General features: G+C 36.7%; 1 protein-coding gene across 1 annotated transcript; it reads left to right on the forward strand.

The window, feature by feature from the left end:
* Nucleotides 1-5,386: 5,386 nt before the first annotated feature.
* On the forward strand, nucleotides 5,387-9,935 carry sost (sclerostin). The gene is made up of 2 exons (XM_051915417.1): nucleotides 5,387-5,722; nucleotides 8,001-9,935. The coding sequence occupies exons 1-2, from the start codon at nucleotides 5,482-5,484 to the stop codon at nucleotides 8,393-8,395; spliced, it is 636 nt and encodes a 211-aa protein (XP_051771377.1). The 5' UTR covers nucleotides 5,387-5,481; the 3' UTR covers nucleotides 8,396-9,935.
* The last annotated feature ends 3,463 nt before the right edge of the window (nucleotides 9,936-13,398 follow it).

A 13,398-nucleotide genomic window follows, 5' to 3' on the forward strand; every position in this document is an offset into this window, starting at 1 on the left:
AAAATTGTTTTTGATATGCATTTTGTTTGACATACAATGAGTTTTCCTCAAAATAACACTTTTGACTTCACAATATGTACATAAATAAATTTCAGAGTGAACTCTGACTCAAAGGAAACCCAAACGAAGAAGGTTGCAACAATATATCAGCACAAAGTAGGATTTACGTACACATCTGTTGTCTTTGGCAGTCCATGACAAATCGACAGCATCGACAAAAGCAGACGGAAGGAAAGTCCACACTGTGAGGTGTCTGAAACCTGTCCCTTCCCAAAGCAGGTTTATTTTCTCAGCACAGTCTCTTCAGTGTGGGTGGCCAGTGGGAATATCTTTCCTGCTACTCCATCATCAGCTATCTTCACATGACAGCCAGTGGCATGACCCTGTTTATTAGTCCTGCTTATAATTAGTCTTTATTGGATTAGATACCAGAAAGCAAGATTATTTTCACATGCTTGTTATCTGGTTTTATTGATCCCATAAAAAAGCAAACTTGTGGAGCTTTTTGAAACGTGCTCTTGAAATAACTTCCTTTCCCCCCTCCTTCTTTTAAAACCCAAATAAATTCCTGTATGCTCAGCAGCTGAGCCTTTTTATACGTTCATGCCTAATTAACGCACCTTTGCTGAGCATTCTGGGAAATGGTGGCGCTTCATCAGAAGAGCAAATCATCATTGTGTGTTTCTGCAATTAAAAATCTTCTTTTCAACAGATTTCAATAGTCGCTTTCAGTTTCCAAATAAATTCAGAGACACTTCCACTCAGAAAACTAACACCCAGTGAAATTGTGTTGTGACATGAGTGATTTATGTACCATGAAAATGGCATTCAGCTCTTACAAACTGTTGCAACATATTGATCCACATATTTTGAGTTTTCCGTCAAAGATTACAACATACAAAATGTTACATCTTGTAAAATTAAGTGACTTTTCAATAACAAGAAAGCTATTTCCATAACAAGTACAATACTGATGTATTAACACACACTAAAATGATACATGTACTCATTACACAATGAGAAAACTCTTCTAAATGTCACTACAACTAGAATGGCTCTGGTATAGTAAATCCTGAATACAGCATGATCGTCATTTACCAAAAAAAAAAAAAAAAAAAAAATCCAGAAATAATATCTATAATGACTGACAAGGTGAACATGATTTCACCAAGTACAACATCCTGGTTCAACGTCTTTGTAGATCCTGGAACAACATTCCAATGAACCAATCAGATTTGAGGGACAAGTTTACAGTTTATGTCAAGTTTAGGCTTACAACCAGGGTTAGGTGCTTCTACATCAGTGTTATTCTCCTATCATTTCCCTCTGATTTTAGAGATAAGTTTTGGGTAGGGTTAGGTTTAGTGGTAGGGATAGGGTTAAAGGGTTAGTTCACCCAAAAATGAAAATTCTGTCATTAATTACTTATCCTCATGTCGTTCTACACCCGTAAGAAACTTCGTTCATCTTCGGAACACAAATTAAAACCTTTTTGATGAAATCCGATGGCTCAGTGAGGCCCTTTACTGCCAGCAATGTCACCGAACCTCTCAAGATCCAGAAAGGTGCTAAAAACATATTTAAAACAGTTCATGTGAGTACAGTAGTTCTACCTTAATATTATAAAGCGACGAGAATACTTTTTGTGCGCCAAAAAAAATATTTTCAACAATATCTAGTGATGGCCGATTTCAAAATACTGCTTTGGAGCTTTATGAATCAAATCAGTTGTTTGGAGCACCAAAGTCACGTGATTTCAGCAGTTTGCCAGTTTCATACGTGATCCGAATCACTGAATTGAAACAAAAGATTCGACCCTTTAAGTCAAGTCACCTTTATTCATTTGGCGCTTTATACAATCTAGATTGTTTCAAAGCAGCTTTACAGTGATAACAGGAAAATGATTCAATGATGCAAACAGAGTTAATTTCAGCTGTACAGCAGCTCTAAAAGAAAACAGTGTCATTGTTCAGCTGAAGGCAGTTCAGTGTTGAATCAGTTCCATTCCTCAAAGATCATCAATTATTAAATTAGTTCATTTCATAAAGCAGTTCTGCAGAAAACAGTGATGTCTTCATCAGGGGTGCGTTTCCTGAAAGCATCGTTAGTCAACTATGGTCATAAGTCCCATTGAACTCTATTGGTAACAACGGAACTTGCGACCATAGTTCGCTTTGGGAAACACACCCCAGTTCAGTTCAGTGTCAGTGCAGTCAAATCAATAATATTGTTGAATATTAAGTGTCCCCAACTAATCAAGCCAGAGGCGACAGTGGCAAGGAACTCCATCAGGTGACAGAATGGAGAAAAAAACCTTGGGAGAAACCAGGCTTAGTCGGGGCGGGGGGCCAACGAACGAACACAGTGTGATTATGATGCTGCATCACAAGTCAGAAATCATATTGTGGATCAGTAGCATTCAAATATTTCATCCAAAATGAAAGACTAAAATTTCAGACAGGAATGTTGTTCCAGGATCAACAAAATATGTTGATCCAGGAACATATCTTACTTGGCAAAATCACAGTGATCATAATCACACTGTGTAAATGACAATGCCAAATCACTTGAGAATTTCAAGACATTGAAATGACGTTGTTCTGCACAATCTCACTTCCAGTAACCTTGGACCTGATTTGATTAAATAAATAATTTTGGAAAACTAGCAATCTGGATTGTAACAGAGTGAACCAGAGAACAATGACGCACTTTATTTCTCAATAATATTCTCTCATAACTGAGCTTGTAAGCACTGTCCATTATATTTCTCCTACAAATCCATTTGCTCATAACCTCATCAGAATGAGTTTAATGGTTTTCCTCACCATGCTAGCTGCAACTACACTACCAGCCTGTGTGCATATCTTGTAAGAGTGGATAAATATTGGCTAGGTGATCTTTGTTTACAACTGCACTTGTGGCAGCTCTGTTACTGTACATAGAGTGGTTAACACATGGACCCAGCGGTCAGCAAGGTTTGCCGAGAATCACAATAAAACCACAGCTGAGGTTTCCGCTGCTCTTAAACTCAAATGAACTCTTTAAAAACATGATTTAGTCTTGGAAGTATGATTCAGCTAGTCATGGCTTATTTAAACATCTAATGTGCTTCTATTTCTGTGAAATTTTCAGACTATTGTTTTTTTGTATGAAAAATGTGCTACCAATGGCAAATGAAAATGACTTGGCAGATTGAGATCTGAGGTATTACTGTAATATTGTAGATTCATAAGCTGCAGGGGAGCTGTACTTAGCTTTACACATAAAATATGATCCATAAATGTTTTTCTTCAGTAACATTGCGCAAATGCTTCATTTATAATAATATTTGTTAGGACTGTATTTCTAAATGAGACATCAGCTCCCAAGACAGCTGAATATGGTGTAATCTACGCATTTGATTGTAGAAATCACTGATGTTTTGTGCAAAACTGCTCCATTTACCACATATTACATTCGTACACACTAATATGTATCCTCTTGGCATGCTTTTTGAAATGTTATTATGACTACATCCCTGAGAGTATTCCCTAAGCTTTTTGCTGACTAGTTGTGTGTGAAAAATTGCCCCGATTATCATAGACAGAAGAACATTTTCAGACTTTATTATGACCCATGTAAGATATTGTAAATATATGTAAGTGGCACTTGAGACAGAATTAAAAATGTATAAATAAGATTCAAAATATGAAGCAATAGATGTTGTTAAAAACAAATAATAATAATAATTATTATTATTATTATACAAGATTTAACCATGAATCTAGTGGCAAAAACTTATTAACAGGGGCTGACAGCACTTTTTGTTTTTGCAAGAGTACATTTCTGCTCAACTTTGACCCTGTTCCTTTATCTAAAAACTTTTAATGCTCAGCTGCAAGTCAGTATGTTTGCATTTCATATACATTGAGAGTCTAACCCTGTCAGTCCAGATGAGTTAAATGCTTTGTTTATGTGGCTTTGACATAGTGTTACCCTTTTTTCCTTCTTTATACAAATATCTTTTGCTGGCAGGCCTTGTAAATCTGGAACACATCTAAGTGTTATTTATGCTCAAGCTGCTATCTTGATAAAGCATGCCTGTGTTTTCTGTGCACAAACCCAAAGAGATATAAAAACAGCCAGTGAATGACAGGGAAAGAACATAGGCTACAATCAGACTGGGCCTGTGGTGGACACTGTGATCTTTCTTTTTCTTCATGATGACAGGACAAAAAGAAGAGTCACAATAGTCTAGATCTCAAAAGAATTCCATCTATCCTGCCAAAGTGGTTTCTAAGCTTAAACGATTGGCCGGACACAATATATCAGAGTAGCATTAGAAGTTGTTGCTCAACCAGTCTCATGCATGGTGACAATTGTTTGCTTAGCTTAAAGTATTTTCATGCAGAATCAAATAATGCAATAGATAGGAGAAGCAGAACTTACAGTATGCCATAAAAGAGAAATAATCTTTCAAGGTTTTTTTTTTTTTTGTGTGTGTTTAGGCTCCCTCAAGAGGGCAGTGTTTGTACAAAGCGATGCATTTAACGCTGATGTGAGGCAGTTATGTGACATAAAGCATCTGCATATTGTGCGTGTTCCACTGCTTATTCATATTAGTCTTTAAAACTACCAGACTGATAATGTGTCCTTAAAATATTCACACAATAAAAGAGTCAAAGGAAGAGGGGGATGGGGTAGTAAAAATGAGTCTTTTTCATACAAGTATAGGCCTATATAAGGTTTTCAAAAGTTCCAGTTATGATTAAGCTCATTACAAGTTAGTCATAGCACGTAAAATTCGCCAAATAGCCTACGATATAAACACAAGTCACGTTTTCCATTGGGATCGGGCACGATATCGCAAAACGTTAGTAGCTTAAGCTATTTTGTTTAAATGTCACAACATTTATATTACAATTCGTGTTGCGCGTGAAAAATATCAACAGATTGTGTCTGCCTAAAGATAATTTAGCAGAAAATTCCTTTTTAAAAAGTCGAATTTCTTAAACGTCTAAAAATTACTCGTTTAGATAGTTGTATAGTTTTGCAATTGCACACAAAACAACAACAATAAAGTAGAATTGTAGGCTATAAAAAATATAGGAATACAGCAAATATGTAGGTAATTTTTAAAAGAAAGAGAAGGTCTGTCCAAACTTCCGACTGTGTTTTATGAAGTGAAGACAATAGCACACGACACATGATGAAAAAGAGCAGTAAAGACATCTCATTTCTGGTAAAAAAAAAAAAAAAATTAAAAATAAGTAGATGACTTTCCTCTTTTCAAGTTGACCTTACACTGCGCGTGCCCCTTCCTTCCTATCAGTTTCTGAATGAGCTACTTTGCCTAAATCCCTCCCACTTCGTGTAAGCGCTAAATTATCTCGGTTTTTTCCCCCCAAACCTGTGGTACTTTAAAAAGGAAAGCCTCTCACGAAGAGAAGAAAACCGGTCAGAGTTTGCCCGCTGAACGTCTCGTTCTCTAGCTATTTTAGTATGCAGGTGTCTCTAGCGCTCGTGCACTGCAGCGCGCGACTGTTGCTGCTGCTGCTGCTACAGGGATGTTTCACAGCTGCGCACGGATGGAGGGCTTTAAAAAATGATGCTACAGAAATTATACCAGAATACACGGAGGACACGAATAAACCCGAGGAGCAGATACAACTTTCTGACAATAACACAATGAACCGGGCTAAGAACGGAGGAAGGAGGTCATCAGCCAACTCACGTACTTATGGTAAGCAACAAGAAACAGATCTTTAATTAATAGTATTGAGCTCTATCAAAATAGATCAACACCAACATAAACTACTGTATGTATTTGTACTAAATAGTCAATAGAATATGATCTTTAAAAAGTTTTAATGTAAAGTTAATAACCCCCCTGCTACCCTAGTGCTGTTAGCCTATAAAATTATTTAACTTAGTTATTTTGACTTTAATCAATTTTATTTCAGCTAGGCTATTTGATTAAGCAAGCACATTAGTGATTAGATATTTTAAGTAGACGGGTACAGATTGTATCTGAACACTTTATTCAGGAGTATGCTGCTGTTAGTGAGCGTTTGCATGTTTTCAAGTTAATAAATGATTGAAAATTAGTTTAAAATATAATTAAATCATTTCCGCTAGATAGATCTTGAGACCTACACTGTTTTTTTTTTTTTTTTTTTTTAATTTTTTTAAATCTAAAATGGATTAGATATCAGCAACTGAAAAGTTAATGGGGTGACTAAATAAGAAGCCTATCTATAAAGATATTTGCTCCAATAATTTGTTAAACCAATGACTTTAAAAATTCACCCTGCATTTTTATAGTGTAAGGTATATAGGCTACATATGATTAACCTCCAGAAAACTGGATATCCTGTATCGGCTCTAAATAGATGTGCCGCTTTTAAATAAAAGCTCTAATTCAGAAAGAACGTACGCCGCTCCACCTTTTCACCAGCCCAAGTGATACACTAACTTCGATAACCCCTTTTTTGTTGCTGTATCCCCAATTTTACACAATTAGACAAGGTCTGCCTTTCCATAACCATCTAATTGCAACAGTATGGTTTTAAGGTAGTTGAAAATGTGAGAAGTTATTCTAAGGGGTCATTTCTTCGGGGCATTGCCATGCGAATGACTCCCACCTGTGAAAAGTAAAACTACTGTGAATTCAAACCAACAGTAGTTCTAACAATGTACAATGTGTGTTTGTGTATGTGAATGTCAGAATTAAAAAAAGGGGGGTGTTTTCACGCTTGGTCCTTTTCAGGGGTCTGAGTTTGGTTCTTTTAAAAATGACTTAAGTAAGAAAACACCCTTGTTTCCAGAACACAAATCAAGACTTTGGACTAAAGTAAAGTCTTGGGAAGTGTGTTTGAGTAATTGGAATGACTAAATTTATTGCTAAATAAATACACAGATTACTTCCAATAATAATAATAAGCGATCCTCCATGAACAGAGTAATGAAATTATCACAATAATAAGTAATAAAAATAATGAAGGATTGAGCAATTTGTAAAGTCAACTGAAGATGCAAGATAATTCCAAATAGGCTCAGTAATTATGTCAGTGAGCAGTTCTAAAATGATGTTGTATTTCAGCATAAGGAAACAGTTATCAAGCCAAGCATGAACGCTATACTCACTCATCAGGGGGTGGGATGGGGTAGAGAAAGAAATCACACTCTCATGTGCTGCTCTTGAAGAGGTGACGTGTGTATTTTCTCTGGTGGTCAGTGTGGGGTCATGTTGAGATATGTTCATCTTCCTCTGGATCTCTTCCAGCTCCTCATAAAACATCAGATCAGATTTTCTGAGAATCAGGGGAGGCTGAACCTGAACTCATCACATACATAAATCCTTTGTTCTTCTCCATGAGGGGAGCTAAAGAACGAAATAGATCTTTCCACTCTCAGTTTAATCTTTTTAACTGACACATAAAATGCGAAAAATTAATGAAGACATTTTTGATATTGTTTGAGTAGTTTTAGCGAGATTACATTCAATTCAAAGATTACTGCAAAAAATGTACCTCTTACCCAGACAGAAGTCTCTCAATCCAGTTCACAAGAAGTCAGTCCTTTTTGAACTTATGTTGTTTAGTGTCTGTGGGTTTCTAATTGATTGTGTTTCTCATCAATTCCAGCCTCAACCAAGAGCACATCTACTACAAATTAATGGCCAAATCCAGACCAGATTAAAAATAAAAAACATTGAGCCGATATAAAAAGATTTTATCATGCATTTCCTCTCGGGTTGGACGCACAACAAATTTTTCTGGGAAACTTGACAAAACACAACAAAGTCAACTTTCGGAAATTTACTTAAAGCCTGTGTATATAACAAAACATGAAAATTAAAATCTGTTTTGTTTATCATAGCTGTGAACAATCCAAAACCCAGTATGTCATACAAGCTATAATAACTACCAGTATTGGTAGCTGTGTTTTATTTAAGATGCATCCCTAAACCATTTTGTAAACATTTAACTAATCTCTTCTGGTTTTGCTCTCTTTCCCAGGAGCCTCTGAACTAAGCTGTAGGGAGCTGCGTTCTACCCGCTACGTTACTGATGGATCTTGCCGTAGCGTCAAACCTGTGAAGGAACTGGTGTGTTCCGGTCAATGCCTTCCAGCTCATCTCATGCCAAACTCAATTCTAAGGGGGAAATGGTGGAGAAGCAGCTCCTCTGATTACCGCTGCATCCCTGCTCACTCCCGCACTCAGCGGATACAACTCCAGTGTCCGAACGGACCAAACCGGACATACAAAATCCGAGTAGTCACGTCTTGCAAGTGCAAACGCTACACTCGCCATCACAACCAATCGGATGTCAAGGAGTTGCCCTCTAAGAAGCCACGGCGCAATAAGAAGCACCGTAGCAAAGTGCCCTCAGTCAACAGCAATTCATACTGAGGGGAAAAGTTGAACTGATACAGAAACTCTCTCTTGCACACATACAAATACACCTATATACATATGCACACATATTTCAGAAACTGCAATCCAAGGGAAGGAATACACGCATTAGCATTTAACAAACTTGTTGGCGTGCCAAGAAGTTTCCAATGTATTTCAGATGTCTCAATGTTTGTATGTGCTCTTGAGCCTAAATATTCCCAGTTTAATCACAGAATGCCAGTGGACTAATGGATGCTTGAGTGAAAAGACGTATGCCATTATGTGAGATTAGTTCAGGGAATGTGATAGTTCATGATATTTTGAGGGAGGAGGAGTTACTCCACATATTCTTACCCAAGCAGTTCATTTCAAGTTTGAAGTTCATTGAAAGGGTAAGCTAACGTACGGGCAAACACACTGAGCGCTCAACCAACCCACCGAGCGCTCATGTGAATGTTTGTGTACCAGATTTGTCCTCCTCTTTTGGGACTTGGAGCAGCGTATGATTTAACCGTCCAGCCGTGTCGGGCCCAAAAGACACGCCGCTGCTGACAGATCACTGAGGCCCAGAATTCTTAACCTTGGTCAATTTTACCAGCCCATGAGTCCTCTTGATGGGCTGGGGAGCCGAGCCAGTCACCTTGTGAGTTTCTGCAACTTCACATTTCCACAAGAAACTGATCGGAACTGGCAGTTAGAGCCGCGTTACGGAGAGTTCGAAAAGTTGTGTCAGCCCTCCACGGTCCAAGTCCCTGGAGGTCAAGAACCGCAAACGATATTCCTGTGACTTGTCCTAATTACCAAATAGTTCCATTCCTGTGTTTAGGATTTGAGTCATAAAAAGCCATTTCCTCTAGACATGGTCAGTTCCTGTTTGTTAGAACACTCGAAAAAGAGGCCCACATGTGCACAAGAATCTGCAGAAATTCCTCGCGGGCAAAAAACCCTTTCTGCACCTTCCTTCAATGGAAACCATTTGGAGATATTCAGCTATCTGCAATCGCTAGCAGGTTACCTACATCCATTACTGAAGTCTTCAGCAAAGATGTCATCCTTCCAGTCTCCTCATCTGACCGGAAAAGAAAAGACAAATAAGTGAATCAAACTCTGAAATTGTGGGCTGGATGTTGATTTTACACAGGATAAAGAGATTATGAGAATGCCAATTGTTCAACATTTTCTGCTCATGACTTACCCACCTCTTTTTTTTTGTTCAATGCTGATAATATTTGCTTATTTTTCAATTGTGTATTTAAAATAGCAACTGGAAGGGATTTTTATAATGTAAGCAGACTTGCCATGAATAGCAACTTGTATATACTGTACCTGTGTGGTCTCATTGAGCGGTATCCTCCTCCATGAATGGATCCACTCTCTCTCTGACCAAAAGACTGTTACAAAGAATGAACTGCATATTTATTTTTTCAATTTCATCATTTAAATTATTTATGCAATCTTTTTGTAGAAAATAATAGCCATTATTGTACTATATGTAATTATAGTGATGAAAAAGAGTACATAAATAAAGTTAAGCAACGTATATATGTGAAAAGAAGTGTGTTTGTTATCATTCTTGTCAGACTGCTTTGACAAATCCTTTCTCCTGTTGGGCCGTGCCCGCACGCTAAATCCGACCCTCAATAAGCCCTCTGTAAACAATATTCTGCAATTAGGAAGTAGAGGCTTTGTAGCACTTTGGAATGTCTAAGACACCTTTACAAAAGGCGAGAAAAGGGAAGAATCTCCTCGTCAGACGGGAACAGTACAGTCACAACAGAAAAAGCTCTTTTCGTCCGGTATGGTGAACTCAACCCACAGGCCTCCATTCATCTATTTGTTTGTTTAAGCTTGCACAGTCTGAGCCATAGATTGACAACAAAATGTGTATTGGTCGACTTGTTTTAGTCCTTCTAATCTTGTCTCTTGCTCTCTCATGATGAAATTCCCTCTATTAATCTAACTGGGTCCAGGCTGCTCAGTACACAAAACTACATAGAGTCTCTATGCTGTAAACCAAACATGAATGTTTACAGAGTTTATATACTCTTACAGTATGGCTAAAAGATGAATATGAAGAAAAAACTCTAAGGAAACATTCTAAACGAAATGATTTTCATTTCTTGTTCGACTATACAACATCTATTGGGAACATATTTCTAATATAATCGTCCCAAATTCATGGCTACTTGACATGCCATGCTTTTGCTCAAAAGTAGCTGGCAGGCAGAAGCATTTCCAAGTAATTCAAGAACAAGTGCTTGAACGTGTCACATGAGTAGTTCCTAAATAAATTGATGCTGACAAAGCATCTGACCTGAGTTACGGCCCCTGTTTGCAGTCGTTACTCAGCAGGGACCTGGCACGGACCTCCACAGCCACAGGGAAAGCAGGAGTGTGTGAGAGAGGTCAGCTGGGACTCACTCCTCAGTGTGTGTTTAACACTTTTGTGCCTGCTCCACAGTATCTCAGACGCCACAGCACTGCTCAGACACTTAACTCCTCCAGAAACCTTGTCAGCCAGAGCAGACAATATCTTGTATACGCTAAAATTGATTCTTAACCCTTCTTTTGTCCTTGGGTCAAGTTTGACCTGTTTTTGCTAAAGAACATGCTATAAATACAGTAGTTTTTGATACTGGAACATTGGCTATGGGACAATTTAAAGAAAAGCATACTTTTTATTTTATTTTATTAAATAACTAATCTTTCTTCTCTGCGTATGACATTAACTGATATCTTACATAACTAAAAAACAATTTCAAGTATGAAAGGTTTTTATATTAATATACACTATAGTTAAATATACTGCTTTTGCAAATGAAATGGAGCTGCTGTGTACTATCCCATGAAATTCAAGAAGTGCTTGAGTTTGCATAGCACCTAAATAAATTCATGCTGACAAAGTATGAGTCGACAGATTGGCTACATTAATGAAGGCACTGATGTTCTTCCAAATATAGGCCAAAAAAATCCCACATCTGATCAGCTGACTTACATTTTATGTTAGAAATGGTTTTTGCCAAAAGCCAAAACACATCATCTTTCTGTGATGATTGCTCTGTTAGCTGGGATTATGTTGCAAGTTTTGGCTCAATCAAAAAAAGTAAAGGTCAAATTCTCACAAATAATTGTTTGAATCTTAAGTTTCCTTTTAGACTTGCATAATGGCCCAACTATTGTCATTAATGTCCAAGTTTTATATACAGTATTGACCAATAGTGCTGTCCGGCCTATGAAAATTTACATCGTCACCCTTTTTTTTTTTAAAAAGATTTTGTAAGCATATTGCGTATTTGTGATGGAGTCAACTGTTTTATTTGTGATAACGCAATGAAACATGCCAAGTTGTGTGGACATAAATTTTGGTCAGGCTGTCATACAAAGAAATTATGAACACATGCAAAAACAAGAGAGAACCAATGAAATATTAACAACTGATTCTGTTGTAGTTAATGTTTGCTTTTTTTTTTTTTTTGCAAGCTTTTTTTTCTTTTTTTTTTCTTAGTAAAATAAAACCTGTAGCAGTAGTTTGCCATTTTTTTTTTTTTTTGCCAAATAATTTTGTCAGATAAATACTTTCACCATGTTTTGTGTTTTAAGTTCTTTCTTCATATTTGGTTTAATCAAAGTTGTAGGGTCATTAAAACACTTTTGGCCACAACTGTAAAATAAAATGTCTATTTTATATGGAAAAAATATATATAAAATAGTAATTTTATATCAAATTACTCTTTTATATGAAAATACGTGGTTGAAATTAACCAGGAAAAGGGGCACATTTAGCTGAAGCCTTTTCTTCTTCTTCTTTTTTTTTTTTTTTTGCACAATGCACTTTGGGACTACAAAAGAAGAAGAAGAAGAAGAAGAAGAAGAAGAAGAAAAAACAGAGTTCAAGAAGTTTTTAAATGAGTTTTCAATTTGGGTTGAATTTGATCCAAGGATCAGGCGGGTGCAGTAGGAGGGTTAGGAAAATGAGGAGGCTATAGAAAACTCTAAAAGTGTCATTTAACCCTGTTATCCACTTGACTATAATGTATTAAAGACATTCATTGTTGAATAAGTCATTGCTTAACCTAAGATGACGTCTTTACCTTCTAGTGTCTGAAAGCACACAGGTTGACCTCTTCAGTGGTACATGGCAGACTTCCAACACATGATGGTGATTAAGTAAATCTTACTGAACCACTCCAGAATGTCACTTCCTCCTGGTCAGACTACATGCATGCAAAATTAAAGACACTGCTTTTGCAAATGAAATGTTACGAAGCTGCCGTGTACTACCTCATGAAACTCAAGAAGTGCTTGAGTTTGCATAATACCTAAATAAATTCATGCTGTCGATTGATTGGCTACTTCAGTCATTAATGGAGGCACTGATCGTCTTCCAAATGTAGGCTAAAAAAACCCCCATCTGATCAGCTGATTTACATTTTATGTCAGAGTAGATGGTTTTTTGCCAAAATACATCATCTTTCTGTGATGATTGCTCTGTTAGCTGGGATTATGTTGTAAGTTTTGGCTCAATCAAAAAAAAAGTAAAGGCCAAATTCTCACAAATAATTGTTTGAATCTTAAGTTTCCTTTTAGACTTGCATAATGGCCCAACTGTAATCATCGATGTCCAAGTTTTTCCTAGGGTGAGCATATTTACTGAGCAAAATATTATATAAAAGAAGCAGGAGTTTGTCAGGAGCCCAAACCTAAGAAACAAGGAAAGAGATTCCACAACATACAATGCGTCCCAAAAGTTTGAGGCCACACTGAAGACCTGGGGTTTAAAATCTAATTTAGATCTGAAAATAAACATAAAGAAGTGAAGTGTTTTACATTTTTCAAAATGCTCAAAAAGAAATGTTATAATGTATAATGAATATGAAAAATTTAAGATATACTGTATTGTTTTTTTAAAAGATTTTTTGAATGTTTTTGAAAGAAGTCTCTTATGCTCACTAAGGCTGTATTTATTTGATTAAAACACAGTAAAATATTATTACAATTTAAAATAACTATTTTCTGTT

Source organism: Ctenopharyngodon idella, chromosome 12 (genome assembly GCF_019924925.1).
Source record: "Ctenopharyngodon idella isolate HZGC_01 chromosome 12, HZGC01, whole genome shotgun sequence".
NCBI classification, from domain to species: Eukaryota; Metazoa; Chordata; class Actinopteri; order Cypriniformes; family Xenocyprididae; genus Ctenopharyngodon; species Ctenopharyngodon idella.

What these genes read in the sequence shown, in the direction of transcription:
- sost (XM_051915417.1), top strand. Translation starts at nt 5,482, where the DNA reads ATGCAGGTGTCTCTAGCGCTCGTGCACTGCAGCGCGCGACTGTTGCTG. An exon ending in AGCCAACTCACGTACTTATG is followed by an intron (nt 5,723 to 8,000) that starts GTAAGCAACAAG and finishes TCTCTTTCCCAG; the next exon opens with GAGCCTCTGAACTAAGCTGT.